The sequence below is a fragment of the Poecilia formosa genome, unplaced genomic scaffold, assembly GCF_000485575.1.
Source record: "Poecilia formosa unplaced genomic scaffold, Poecilia_formosa-5.1.2 Scaffold335, whole genome shotgun sequence".
NCBI lineage: Eukaryota > Metazoa > Chordata > Actinopteri > Cyprinodontiformes > Poeciliidae > Poecilia > Poecilia formosa.
This window is the reverse complement of record NW_006800274.1, coordinates 276,651-291,184: the sequence shown is the minus strand read 5'-3', so window position 1 is coordinate 291,184 and position 14,534 is coordinate 276,651. Positions and strand designations below refer to the sequence as shown.

Genomic DNA, 14,534 nt, shown 5'->3' with positions numbered 1-14,534 from the left:
AACAGAAGTTTGCTGAAAGCTTTCAGTCTCCATAGGTAGCAAAACATCTTGTTTAACTTACAGCTGGCCTCTTTCTTCTTTTATTTATCCCAGTCGATAGACTTTAATAATTTATAAAGGACTAATCTGACTCCTAGAATAGGCAAATCAGATCAAGCTGCATGGGAAGTACATGTAGAATGTGCACGGTACGTGAACCTGGCTTTTTAATCCTGTCCTTTCAGACATTAATGAATGCGAAGTGGATGAAGGCAGCTGTGAGGGTTCCTGCTGCAACACCATTGGGAGCTACTACTGCAAATGTCCTGAAGGCAGCAAAGTGGGGCCAGACGGCAAGGCTTGTAACGGTAAGATGGACTGCTTGGGATTTGAATGCAACAAAACCCAAAGATAGAATGTGTCAAACGCTCTCTGCCGTTCTTTACCAATATTATTTACTCTTTCTTTAACATACCCTGTGTGGATATTTTGCAGAAGTTTCTTACTACTGAATTTGTTTTACAAATCTATTTTCAGTCTCTTAAGAAGTCCTTAGTGTTATATTTGTTTTTTTTTTTTTTGCGCACATAGTCTGAGTTTTGCCAGCATATTTTGTGGCTCGCAGCTTTTAGATTTCAGATTGTTTCCTATGTGGCACCTTTATGCAGTCTGCATTAACCTCCAATCCACTGCTTAGTCCACTTGTACATGCCGTCTCAGCATCTCAGCTTTGACCCTGATGGTGTCACACGACACCATTCAGAACTCATGACCTCTGACCCCCGACACCACCACTGCTGCTCTTGGCCCTGCTCCCCCAGGCACCACCTCACTTAACAGTGAAAAGCTGCCATTGTATCCTTCCCACTAAAATCCTCTCACATCTGTAGTTTTATGCTTTCAGCATTGCCTACAAGAGCCGAACACACATTCTTCAGCTATTCTAACATTATTTCTAAATAAACTACAAAGCCACTGCAAATTTCTTTTAGTGCGAGTATTTGAAGTGTGGGTTCCTGGACGTTCTTTCTTCAGGATGTGAGCTTCCAGGAGCTTTTAATCTACATCGACTGTTTTACGCAAGTTTCCATGGTGATGCTTGAAACCCACCCCGTTTATGTAAATTACATTCCTTGACTCTGATAATGAAAACAGTCAGTTTAGGTAGAAGGGAACGGTAAACCTACCAATACGTTGCCTTCTGCCTAAACTGACAGAGCATGTTAATCAGAGAAGCAGTCAAGAATCCCACAGTAACTCATGAGGAGCTGCAGAGATTCACTGCTCACTAACTATAATTATTAATCGTGCTCTCTACTAGGAGATGTAAAAGTGGCCAAATGCGAGTCAGAGGAAAATAGAAAAATAAGTGGAGCTTAAAAACAGGGTAAAAATTGGACTGGGTTGCAACTCTATAGAGCTTTAACTCCTGGCAGGTCAGCAACTAAAAATCTAAAAGCCTCGTTTACACTGCAGGATTTAGATCAAGACTTTAAAATTAGTGATTGCCATCCAGTCTGTCTAAGCTTGAGCTAATTTGTGAACAAATTCAAGGAGTACTAATGCTTATTCAAAGCATCAGAGGTTTCCAGAGAGCTGATAAGAACTTTGCTCTCTATGCACTCAAGTACACAATCATCCACAAAGTTGCATAGTAGGAAATGACAGCCATGATGAGTTATGATGTGAAATTTGTTCTTCACTATAACATTCAGGTATTTTGTCTTGACAACTTGTTTCTGTCTCCATGGATCAGAGGCACAAGTCTAACACACATGCAGCCGTTTGTGGCCATCCCAGGAGAACGCATTCAGGAACAAGGGATTTCACACATACTGCGCACACAACATGTTAAGCAATCTAATGTTGACCCAAAGAAACTTAGTCAGACCAAATAAATCTTACTTATAGAATAAAATGAGTGTTTTCAAAAAAGAGAGTGTTTTGATGATCAAGATTAAAAATGAATCAAACTTGATTGAAGCTCAGAGGATAATAATTAAATTTACTGAGGGTTCATTTTGTTGTTGTTGTCATTTTATAAAACATCTGTCAGAGTTTTTGCATGGACAAGATGTTTGAACCAAATATCTAATAAGAAAATAAAATAGGTCTCATAAAATAGAGAATCCCTGTCTCCTGTCTGAATTGTATATTTTATGTTTTTGATCATTTAACTCATTGATTTCATGTGTTTAAGTCAGAACTTTTCTCTATAGTGGCATTTAGTTTTTGTGCTGTTTTACATGAAAATAGACATGCTTCATGAATGCTTTGATTTTTCTATGAAGGCTTGTTAAAAGTATGTCTACAACCCAATGTGTTTTTGATATATATATTTTTTTTTTCCAGATATAAATGAGTGTGATGAGCTCAATGGAGGATGCCAACAAACTTGCGTCAACACGGCAGGTTCCTATCATTGCGAGTGCAGCGAGGGATTCCGTATGCACTCTGATGGTCGCACCTGCATCGGTAAGAAAACGACACTGCAAAAAGAAGTTTTGCAAAAATCACCAGCCTGATTGTTTTAAAGGAATATTTTTGGAAGTGCGATTATTGTTATTAACCTCCAATGTTTGCTGCTGTCCAAAAAGTGTGAAACAGACAAATTCTGAACTGGTTTGAAATCAAAATAGCTGTCACGCAATTCAAATCTATGCGTTAGAAAAATGAGTATCAGGAACCATTCAAGACAAAATCAGATCAGAGACAGATACTCGCAAATGTTCATTCAAAGGATTTTTACTTGATCAAGATGGGGATAGGATGAGTTAAGAAACTCAGTAAGATCACCTCATTCTCTGACGACAGAAACTGCCTCACATTTACAGCCTGTGTCTTTGGATAAGCTTGCTCTGTAAAAGCATCTGATGCAATAGCTCTTTGCTATACAACATGGGAAACAATTTTCTGCAACTTTGAAGAGTCATAACAAAGTCGCAGCTAGCAAAAGTCATAAAAAGGTTACAATGAGGTTTCTGCAGACAAATGTTGCTAGACTGTCTGAAAACGTCAAGGTTAGATGACCATAAAATAAACAATAAATGTAACCTAATTAACCTAATAAATAACCTAATTGTATCTGCTAAAGTAATCAGTCTTAAAATGGTTTTTTACTTACAGTTTTACCACCGGTCTTTGTCATCTTGCTTACGGTGAGAACACCCAACAGGCATATGACTAGTATTCCTGTTTGGCATGTCATACAGAAATGGAAATTACCTTAGAGTAACCACTGTTGGAGCACTGAATATAATTTTCAAGTTGTAAGCATTTTCCCTTGTGTTTTCCACAAATATATAGCTACTGAGTTTGAGGTCTGAAGGCTGATTTAGGAAGCTCATAATTTTGGTTTCACCTGTCTTCCTTCATTAGAGAAGTTTTTACTACATTTTCATTTCCACTTGGATAACAGAACCAATGAACGTTTTGCTGTTTTTTTTTTTTTACTCGTCATGATTCTGTCTCTGTTTTGCTAGCCGTAAATTCTTGCTCCATTTTGAATGGAGGTTGTGAGCACAAGTGTGTGGATGTGGGAGACGAGGAGTACAAATGTGAGTGCAGAAGGAACTACCAGCTGAAACGAGATGGGAGACACTGTGAATGTAAGTGATCTTGTCGGGAGATATTTCATTGTTGCAAGCAGACAGTTTGTTTTGCTGCTTTGCAAAAGAACACGTACTCCTTGAATCTTTCATGTTTGTTCATAGTAAAACCATAACTTTAAATCTGCTCTCTTGGGATTTTTCCCAGTTTATGAACTGTGAGGTTGTGTATGTCAGTATTATAGACTGTGTGTAAGCTTTGTTTGTTTGTTTGTGTTCGTCAGTGAGGGACCCCTGTAAGGAGAGGAATGGAGGCTGTGCACAGTTCTGCAACTCCGAAAGCGGTAAAGCAAATTGCAGCTGCCGTCCTGGTTTTACGTTGTCTGGAGACCAAAAAAACTGTGAAGGTAAGGGAGATCTGTTTACACACCTTCACTCAAACACATAAATGCATATTACATTTCATACTTAAAATGCTACCGTGTTTCCCCGATAGTAAGACACCCCCGATTGTAAGACGTATCGGGGGTTTCAGGGGGGTCGGCTAATATAAGCCGTACCGCGAAAGTAAGACATATGTCTTACTTTTCGGGGAAACACCTCTCATCTAGCTGCGCGCCGCCTCCTGCCCACGTCCGCACCGTCCCCCTCTCCATACGTCACCGCGCCGTCCCCTGCACTTGTCACTGCTGTTTATTTTATGGTTAAAACAAAAAATTCGACAATTTTTTTCCAATATAAGACATACCCCGAAAGTAAGACATAGTGGGGCTTTTGGGGATAAAAAGAAAGTAAGACACTGTCTTACTTTCGGGGAAACACGGTACAAATAAGAAAAAAAAACTGAACCAGCTGTTCTACCATTACATTGGAGACAATGCCCTATGGCTCATGTAACTAATAGCAGGAATGAAGACCTCCACTTCTAATGTCATCCGGCTCTATCCATCACAGATAGAACACAAAAAGGCCTCCAGATGTAAACACTCAACAGCAACCAGTTTTAAAACATTCTTCTGGATTTGATAATGACAAAGCATCCTGTTTTTATTTGGATAGCCCGGTTTGGATTGCAGTTTCAGACTTTAATCAAACTGTATTCACAAACAAACAGTTTTGTACCCATGCGGCCAATCATTGTGCGTCACTTTATTTCTAGGCCGTTAAAAAAACAGGACATTTGAAAATAATACATGTTAAATCTGACATGTAATTTTATTTAATTTATATCAAACCCCATTTTCATGGACTGAGACTCAGATTCGGGTTAGTTGCCTTATGCAGATATAAGATAATCCGACCCCCTGATGCAATAATTCGGTGCGACCTGTTGTTGGTAGATCAAACTTATTGGAGAGAAATGACCAAATATCTTTGCAGAGTATGAGTTCATTATAGGAAATGACTTTAAACCACGGGCTGGTCAAAGTGGTTATGAAACGTCCACCCTGCAGCTATGAATCGATGCGTGGTTGGTACAGAGCGTGATGAGGCAAAGAATTCCTTTTCATACCCAGAATAGTCAGGTATTGCTCCAAATATTCAGCAAATCTACTCCCTCTGTCACTTCATATGAGCTATCTGTTGATTATTTTGTCTCATTTTATACTTTTGCTCCTGCTAGTGCTGGTTAGAATCATGGACTGAATCTAATTCCAGTAGATTGTTGGTGAAGATGAACACAAATATCAGATTCTTGACTGTCAGCATGTGTTTGTTTTGCCTTGTCTCAAAATCGTCACGCGGCATTCTTCGGTGAATTGTGTGAAGCAAATTGCATTTTGAAAGAATAAGCCTACAAGTGTCGACTTCTGTGACGGTTTTCCACTTGGTATGTCTGAGATTAAACACGCATGCCTTCACATCCTTATCTACCAGCTGTTGTCTGTCTCCTGTAGACATTGATGAGTGCATCTCTGGTCATGCAAAGTGTTCCCATGGTTGTGTCAACATGCCGGGCTCCTTCAGATGTGTGTGTCATCCTGGTTTTGAACTCGGTGCCGAAAGCAAGCAGTGCTACCGTAAGTCAAAACACTGGCGCTTTAGTATTCCCTGAGAAAATTTCAAAAAGCTTAGAGCTTTGTGTTTGTCTCTTTTGTATTTGCTCACAGTAGAAACAGAGAAACGAATCACAGTAAATGTCTTGTGATATGGAGAGTGCCATCGAGCTAAAATGTGAACTATTTGAGGTGAAATGTGTTTAGAGTGCCTTACCAAAGTATTAATTCTTTTGGACATTTACCATATCTTACCACAGTAGAGCTATGAATTCCAGTGTATTTATTTGGGAGTTCATGTGATGGATCATCAATAAATTGTCACGTAGTATTGAAGTGGAAGGAACATGAGAAATGGTTTTCAAATTGTTCCACAAATCAAAATCTGAAAAGGGCAAATACACGTGCAGGTTAGTAGAGCTGAAGAGATCATAAATAGCAATACTGTAAGACAACCTGCTAGTGGCAGCAAAAGACTTGAGAGTGAGGCAGAGCATCACTTTCCAGCAAGACAATGATCCTAAACATGCAGCCAGACCTTTTAGTGGAGTAGTTTTAAGCAAAGCGTAACTATTTGTTGAAATAATCCAGTCAAGATAGAGACTTAAATCCAATTAAGAATTGGTGGCACAAAATGCTTACTGAGACTGAACTAATTTGAAAGAAGATGAAATGCAAATATTATGCACAATTAACTTTTTGGATGTTATTGTACTTCAATTTGTGTCTCTACTGCTTCTAGAAACAGTTCAGGTGCTTTGAAAAAACATTGAGCTGTTTTCTGGGAATAAGTTAATGTTTTTTGTTTGTTTGTTTGTTTTTTTCTTTTGGTATCTGGAAAACAAATTGCTTCCAAAATCTCCCCAATCATTAAGTCACAATAAGACCCAAACAGAGCTCCAAAAGCAAGTTTGGTCATTTGTTACACATTTTAATTATGGTCGTTTCATGCCTCGGCGTTGGTGCGCCTACCTCCAGGCATTGAGATGGAGATTGTAAATAGCTGTGAGAAGAACAATGGGGGATGCTCTCATCATTGTGAGCATAACACCAATGGCCCCCTATGCTCCTGTAACCAAGGCTACCAGCTGGACACGGACAGGAGGACCTGTGTAGGTAAGATCTTTGCTATTCTCTGAAGTTTTCCAATCCCAGTTTTTAGTTTACTGTCTCTCTAATCAACATTTAAAACATGTTCTTCCTTTAGATAGTGACGAGTGTTTGAGTGTGGAGTCCTGCTGCAGCCACCTCTGTAGAAACTACCCCGGTGGCTATGAGTGCAGCTGCAGAGCAGGCCACAGACTGAGCCCAGATGGCTGCGGCTGCGAAGGTGAGAGTGCAGCAAGATTGTTAGCAGATTAGCCTGTCTGGTGTTTTTTTTTGTTGTTGTCTTTTTTTTATTTTATAGAACAGCTGGGTTGTAATTCCAATGCCTGCTTATTAACTCATTGTTCAGAAATTAGCCCTTTGAAGGCTACTTCATCGCAGAGAATGGAAAACAGAGCATATTGCTCATGCAGTAGCCAAAGTTTACTTAAATGTGCTCCAGATGCATGCTATTGAATTTATGCATAGCAGATTAGCTTCAACTTCAATAATTTGCCAGTGCCATGGCAGGGCCTGTGCTTTTAATTCTCTTGTCTTCTTCTAGATATTGATGAGTGCCTGGCAGAGACCTCGGGATGTGAACACTACTGCGTCAACACCTTGGGAACCTATCAGTGCTTTTGCCGAATGGGCTTCCGCTTGGATCTGGATCGGCACGCTTGCATCGGTGAGAAACAACAGCGTCGTAACCATCAGCGAGCAAAAAATGTGACGAATCAAATCAGGTAAATGGAAGTTTTGCTCTTGAGCTTCGCTTTGCCATGCGTGTGTTCAGCTCTGTATGGCGGTGAGCTGCATGAGGAAGAGGAGGAGGAGGAAGAGGAGGAAGGGCTGGAGGCCGACAGACTGCCTGACCTGCTGTTTCGAAAGGCTCCTCAGCTCGTGCATTACACGGCAGCCCTGCACGTTCGCCACAGCACTGATGATGATGATGATGATGATGATGATGATGATGGTCGTCATGTTAGTGACCGTGACGAAGAATTAGAGATCCACAGAGAGCACAGGGGAGAGCTGAGACTGGAAAGCTCCGTAGGTACAGGAAGAAATGTGAATGATGAGACTTCTGGGGACGTCTGATCAAATCAATACTATTTTATTGCCCCCTCTGTAAATCTACGGACAAGAAAAGTAATTTGGAGTTCACCATTTCCTTTTCAGTGTGCCTAGAGGGCTCCTTTGGGGATGACTGTAGCGTGAGCTGTGACGACTGCGTGAGCGGAGCATGTAGTGAAAACAAGGACCGATGTGATTGCTCGCCTGGCTGGACAGGAATCATCTGCAACGAGAGTGAGGGTGGTTTCATTTCTTTTCTTTTCGGTGTAAACTCCCTGTGCTGCGTCTGGATAGCATCAGAGTTCTGTTTGTTCCATTAGGGAAAAAAGTTGGTTCTAGTGCCAAAATTCATCATTCACAACTGCTTCTTCTGTCTGCTGACTGGCCTGGGTGAAATTCACCCAGAGAAATCAAGTTTAATTGGAGTCGAGCGGGATCGTGTAGGAAGGCAACGGTCAGGCTCGTTCTCAGAAAACATCTAATAAACTCCTGAGATCAATTCTAGCAGTCACAAAAACTTTCACTTGTACACCAAGTAAGATCCGTGTGCATTAAGCATGTAAACGTTTAGACATATTTTCAGCAAAACAATGGTGTCTGGGCAGGTGTAACCAAGGCCAGAAATATTAAAACCCCTAGCTGGTTTAAATTTCATATCATTTTCTTTCATTTCCAATCTGACGTTTGTTTCACATTCGAAATGGGGCACACAATTGTGAAGTAACATTGGTTTTAAAAAAGTGTCTAAACATTTATGGTATCAGTATTTTAATAAGAAATGAGAAGTTTGAAATGATTTATGCAGTTGTACAAGAATAAAACCCTTCTTATAAGTGCTGAGGAGCTTTTTGAATGTTTCCTCTGGCGTTTTGACAATTCATCTTTATTGATGTGGTTGAAATGTCTAATAAGAGGTTCATGTTTGGAAGGTGGGCCTCTCCAAACCTTGACATTATTTTCAATCAGGAGAAACATTTGGATAAATTAAAATATTAATTTAAACTCTAAATCTGCCAAGAGTACAAATAATGTTATGCTAAGTGTTTGTTATGTGACTGAGAGAAAGAAAAGCAGGTTTGCAACAAAGTTTGACCTGAAATGCCCTTCTTAATCACTAGTTGTCATAATATAGTTTCCAAAATAAATTCATTATATTTAGTTAAATGAATTTAAATTAGAGCTTTTAACATTATAAAAGCACTTGCAACATTTTACACTCAAGCCATGCTGGATAAATAAAAAAAATATTGCAAAAACAATAAACATCTTAATAAACTATGCTTAAACTGAATACACACAGATTTTTCTCAAGAAAATATTTTACCAAGCATGCAAAACTGTTCTACAACCCTAATCAGCTACACTGGCAAGACTAAAGCACATACACTCAGCCTGGTTTTTACAAGCAATATTTCATCATCCAGGTCTGTGGAACGACCTGAAGCATTATTTTTGTTTGTTAGTAAGAGACAAGATAGCTCACAGCATTCATCGATCCAGAGCCATGGATCAACCCCCTGTCGTTTCTTTAGAGTGGGAGTCTGGGGTTATTTATGTGCTCCAAAACACAAGGGGACCAGTGAATAAATCTATCCGATGCTGGAGTGTGGCCAGGAGCCACAGCAAGACTACAGCCTGAGGTCAAGGATGTCCATTACTGGGTAAAGAAAGAGATTCCTTTGTTCCGATTCAGGGCGGTGATTAATAGCTGTCTTTGGTCCGAGGCAGAAGGAAATGAGGGATAAGTACATTTAGAAGCAATCTGTCACTTCTTGAAAGTGGCTTCTGGTGTTTAGATGCAGACTCAACTATGTTGTATTAAATACTGTATGATCACATTCGTGAACCAGTTGCAATTCTAAATGTCACACGTTTCCTTTCCGGCCTCCTCACCTCGTATTTCTTTATAATTCAGTACAGGGAATCTCTGCTTGTCTGTCATCACAAGGCATGACGTTTGTGCTTCTTCAGTTTGTCTTAAGCGATCTTCCTTATGGAGACATAAAAGAGCCGCGAGGAAAGTGTGAGGTGGGGTTAAAGCGGGCACAGTAAGAATGTTGCTCTTTTAACACATCCTGCTGGTTTGTGCCAGAGTTGGTTATGACGCCTGTGAGCATAAGAACCTCAGATGAGCACAGGATCAGTCGCTGACCGCTTCCTAACATTAAGCATGTTCTAGTTCTTGTTTTATGTTTTCGTGGCAAAGAAGTCTCCTTTTAATCCATTGTTTAGTTTTGCATCTAAAAATAACAAGGATGATCCTTTGCATTGTTTGCCTCCAGCTTGTCATCAGGGGAGCTACGGGAAGTCCTGTGACGGCATGTGCCACTGTCTGAATGGAGGCTCATGTGACCCTGTGTCTGGGAAGTGTCTCTGCCCTCTCGGGGTAAATGGCCAGTTCTGCGAGGACGGTTTGTATTCTCATATTTTGGAACCACAAAATGCTGCCTCCAGGATTATGTGTTTTTTGATGTTTTTTTTTTGTTGTTGTTTTGTTCTGAAGGTTTTGCTGGGATATATTACTGAAAAGCAAATGACATGGCCCATATTATAACTAAGGGGCCATGCAATCAAAAAGGACGAGGCTATAAAAGATATAGTAAAATCTTTGCGCCATACACAAAAGGGACAAAAAGATTTCAGAATTTTCTGAAACCAGAATTTTTTTGGAAAGTACATAAACAAACTGGGGCGGACAGGCGTCTGCATACTCTGTCCCAGCTTTTTGAAACTTAACCAAAATCCTTTCCAAATAAACTAACACATGAAAGGTTGACACATAACATGAAGTCCACTTGGGAGTCATCTCTAAATCTAAATCTAACAAGTTCTCTGGCACTGTTCTCACTCAGGTTGCCCGAGGGGCTATTTTGGAAAGAACTGCAGCCGAAAGTGCAAGTGCCCCAACAAAGGACCCTGCCATCGACTTTATGGAGCCTGCCTCTGCTCGCTGGGATTATATGGTCGCTTCTGCCACCTAGGTTGGTTAGAAAGCGTATTACAATGACAAAATATAATAATACAAATGTTTTTAATAAATGTACCACACTTTATGTTAGAGAGAACAAAATCTGATAACTGCTCGAATAGACAGTGATAAGTTTGTGAATATATAAAACACTGTACACTTTTATGGGCCTCGCAGTCAGTGACATCAGGTTTGCTGAAAATATTTTGTACAAATTATACATGTGATGTCTCCTCAGTCTTTTTGATTCTGACAAGTAGATTATGCTGGTGCATCGCTTGATGTGCTAAGCCGCTTGGAGGGAGGAACCAGGTGGGAAGGAAGCTCTCTGGGCAGCCAGTGTCCGTCCAGCTTTCCCTCAATCAGGTGGACTGCCAGCGCAAATTCCTCGTTGTCCAGCATCCCGTCCCTGTCTACATCTGCCAGTCTCCAGATGTGAGCAAGTACCGAATTGGGCAAATGAGTGGTCGTCATCCACTGTTTGACTTTGGTGCCACTGAGTTTGCCATTGTGTGGACTTAGGTTGTAGAAGATCTCATCATATTTAGGTTTGTATTTCTCCACAGCCCATTCGTCGGAATCCGCTTCGCTGACCTCATCATCTTTGAGCATTTCCTTAAACGGGTCTCCCTTGAACTGATCGCGCCGGAACGTTCCCAAAAATTCACCATCCAACACGGCAGGTAGCGATTTCTTCCTCTGCTCTTGCTGCTGGAATAAAGGAACCAGACTGGCTATGTCAGTGGTTAGCAGTTTGTTCAAGGAGTTCATCAGGCTTGGCTTCAGAGTCTTGAACTTCGAAAAATCTTGACCCAAAAGCTTCTCCTGAAAATGGATGCAAACTTGTGAGAACTCACTGAAGGCAATAGGATAGAAAAATCACGTGAAACTTTTCATTCATGCAAACATCAGAGACAATCGTTTGACCTGCATCTTGGTGCAGTCAGGAAAGTCACCAGCTGGGACTCGATGCTGTTGCTGAATCTTGGTGAATATAGCAGGAAGCTCATAGATCAGGTTGTGCTTCTTGCTTTCCCTGCAAAAGATTGTTGGCATCTCCTGCTTTAGATGGCTGACAATGTGTGCATGAGCCTAAGAAAGGAGCAAATGAGAAGGTTATGTGCACTCCTTGTTGGCATAAATGTTACATTAACTTCAAAGCCACTGTTTTGGTCATCATGAACTGAAAACAAACTTCTTCAGTCTTTGTTAAGCATATAGAAAATGGTGGACAAGGTTTTATTTACAGTGGATTTCTTGTCATCTAAATAGACAAAAAAGTTTAATTTACAGTGACAAATATGTGTATGTTTACCTCCACTTGTATCAGGATAAATGTAATCATAATGGCTTGAAAACTTCTGGTCACCTTAACACCAGGTGAGTTTATAAATATTAACCTTGAGTGAGTATTTTTACCCTGACTAAACGTGCTCTCTTCACCAGGTCGTTCAGCTTTCTCACTGCGGCGTTGCGTGGTAGGTTCCTTATGTCCGTTAGCAGATCCTCTTCCTCCAGCTCTATCAGGTTGTAGTGGTCGCACCTCTGCCTCGGCTCTGACCAGAACGACCCGATGTAAATCCGTAAGATTTCCGGGGTTCGGAACACTTTCCCCAGCGACCACATGAGGGCGCCGTACACTCTCATGAGCTGTTGCGAGTCCACCCTGTCAGCTTTGTTGAGAACCACGCGCAGCTTGTCCTCGTAGCCGTACAGAGCTCCAAAGGCCCTGGTGAGCTCATCGGAGAACTCCAGTTTGTGTGCGTCGAATAGCAGGATGATTCGATCCACACGCTCTGCAAACCAGCGCAGTACTGCTTGGAAGTCATAGCCTTAGGATAAGGAAGAGAAACACAAGGTTTTCATTAGCATAGCTAATGGGGAAAGCCACGCAGCCTTACAGCATGGAGGAGCATGCAGCAGGTCCCAGTGGCCCCCACTGGTTTCTAGCCATTACTGTTACACCCACAGAAAAATGTGTCTATAAAACAAAGCAACGGCTGCTCAGTTACTCCCTGCTTGTCTCCTCACTAACGTCTTTCATCTGCGTCGCCTCCGACATCAGCTGAGTGATTTATGATGGGCCGGTCTTTTCTACTTCATTGCCTCTTCTATGACCGTACTCCTAAAGGAATCTTAAAGCCACAGTGGAGTCCATCCACCCTGTACTGTGCGTGTGAGAATTTCTGGGGGAACAGTGATTTGTTCCACCAATGCCGAAAACAGTCTGTCTCACCTCGGCTAAGTTTTCGCTTAGCAGCAGTCAAGATCCCAGGCGTGTCAATTATGCTGATCCTCTCTAGGACTGGATTTGGCATCTGCACACACTGGAATCTGGAAAGAGAAAAAAAATCCATTTGAATTTGGTGTTACATCTCAGTTCACTGGTCTCCCAACAAGCACTGGAGTGTCACACCAGCGCTCCTGTAACTCTGCATGGGAACATGGGTACATAGGTTGGATTGATGTTAGGTTAGGATATCACTGATGATAAATAATTGGTGATAAATCATTATTGAGAACTTCCAAAATATCTCGACATATAGAGATGTCTTGTTCTTAACCTTCTTTTGTCTTAGGCTTTGCCTTTCTTACCTGTTCAGGAAAGAATTTCCGAAAGGGTCAAGGTTGCGAAAGGGTTTCTTGGGATCCACCGTGATGGCGTTCCCAGGGGTGACTCGCTCCTCTTCTCCGTACATGAGTGCAGTGAAGCAGTCAGTGGTCGGCTCTGGCCCAACTCTGCTGCCAGGGAACTCTTCCTCGAGCAAATACCTGCAAATTCAGCAGACTTAACCTGCTACCAACGTCTGCCTTGGACAGAACACCCGCAGCCTGCTAAAGACTTTTGACCTGTTTTACTTGTACTTTTAGTTTTGAGGCTTACCTGATGAAAGTCGTCTTTCCCGTCGAGTACTGACCCATTACCAGAACCATTGGCTTGTTGTCAAAGTCCGCATCCTCGTAACTTGGGGAATGAAAGTGATGAAAGGAGTAGTGCTTCTCAATAGGCAGCAGCCTCTTGTAGTAAAGATTCTTCAGCTCTTCTGTCACAACGTTAACGTCTCCCAGTGTTTTCGGGCTGCTCCAGAACCTCCGGATAGACATGTTGATAAAGTTTCCCCTGTTCACTTCGCGAGGCGGACGTTCTTCAGAGTTTAAAGACCAAACTGGAGAAGCGAGCGCACACAAGGAGTATGATCAGAATCCTCCAGCTGTCTGCTCCATCCTGCAAGTGGGGACGCTGGGAGGGTGGAGAGGGTGTAACCGGAGGCTGCAGCTGCAGCTGCACCTAACATGAAGCCAGTGGTGGAGAGGGACTGGGTGGAGTGCAGCTCAGTGTTTGTTGTTAAGTAGGGACTATCTTGGCAGGATTCAGCTGTAGTGATTAGGGGCATAGCAGTTCATCTGTACTCATAGTCATATATTTGGTAGTATGTTGCTGTATGTGTGAAGAACCCTGAGTTTAAGCAAGAACATTTTGTCAATGGCATCATTACAGTAAGTAGTTTATGACTTAAAACGCTGCAGAAAACACTGAAATAGACACTCAAGCATAAGTGGTAACTGGGAGTTTGCACAAAGTTCAGTTAATGGTGTTAAAATTGGCTTGACTAAGACAAACAGAAATCTAATGTTATGATAACATGGCCATGTTTGTTCTGCTCATTCAAAGTGAAAGTTGATCATTCAGGTTTCCTTTCTGCATATTTCCTTTCAACTTAAGCAAACAGAAGCGGCCAACATATTTAGTTTTTGTTACAGAACATAAATACAGTGAGCTGCATGTTTTCTTTATTCGAGCACCGATTTGAGGACATTCTTTATTGCGCCTCCTCTGAATTCATGCTTTTTGGTTCATGTCTTCTTTTCAACAACCCC

General features: G+C 41.5%; 2 protein-coding genes across 2 annotated transcripts in view; one reads left to right on the top strand and one right to left on the bottom strand.

The window, feature by feature from the left end:
* egfem1 (EGF-like and EMI domain containing 1) overlaps window positions 1–14,534 on the top strand; it is a 43,090-nt gene that overhangs the window by 7,980 nt on the left and 20,576 nt on the right. The window contains exons 5-16 of the mRNA XM_016661560.1: window positions 225–347; window positions 2,332–2,454; window positions 3,462–3,587; window positions 3,812–3,934; window positions 5,426–5,548; window positions 6,503–6,640; window positions 6,732–6,854; window positions 7,176–7,298; window positions 7,407–7,667; window positions 7,793–7,921; window positions 9,970–10,098; window positions 10,540–10,668. Coding sequence (XP_016517046.1) covers window positions 225–347; window positions 2,332–2,454; window positions 3,462–3,587; window positions 3,812–3,934; window positions 5,426–5,548; window positions 6,503–6,640; window positions 6,732–6,854; window positions 7,176–7,298; window positions 7,407–7,667; window positions 7,793–7,921; window positions 9,970–10,098; window positions 10,540–10,668 — 1,650 coding nt within the window. The remainder of the gene's footprint in view (window positions 1–224; window positions 348–2,331; window positions 2,455–3,461; window positions 3,588–3,811; window positions 3,935–5,425; window positions 5,549–6,502; window positions 6,641–6,731; window positions 6,855–7,175; window positions 7,299–7,406; window positions 7,668–7,792; window positions 7,922–9,969; window positions 10,099–10,539; window positions 10,669–14,534) is intronic.
* Window positions 10,702–14,513, bottom strand: LOC103152918 (EH domain-containing protein 2-like). The gene is made up of 6 exons (XM_007573601.2): window positions 13,540–14,513; window positions 13,251–13,427; window positions 12,892–12,989; window positions 12,075–12,487; window positions 11,583–11,747; window positions 10,702–11,480 (listed from the first exon to the last, which is right to left on the bottom strand). Exons 1-6 carry the CDS (start codon window positions 13,758–13,760, stop codon window positions 10,917–10,919), a joined length of 1,638 nt encoding a protein of 545 aa, XP_007573663.1. The 5' UTR covers window positions 13,761–14,513; the 3' UTR covers window positions 10,702–10,916.

What these genes read in the sequence shown, in the direction of transcription:
- LOC103152918 (XM_007573601.2), bottom strand. Translation starts at nt 13,760, where the DNA reads ATGTCTATCCGGAGGTTCTGGAGCAGCCCGAAAACACTGGGAGACGTT. An exon ending in GGAAAGACGACTTTCATCAG is followed by an intron (nt 13,428 to 13,539) that starts GTAAGCCTCAAA and finishes CTGAATTTGCAG; the next exon opens with GTATTTGCTCGAGGAAGAGT. An exon ending in CTGACTGCACCAAGATGCAG is followed by an intron (nt 11,481 to 11,582) that starts GTCAAACGATTG and finishes ATCCATTTTCAG; the next exon opens with GAGAAGCTTTTGGGTCAAGA.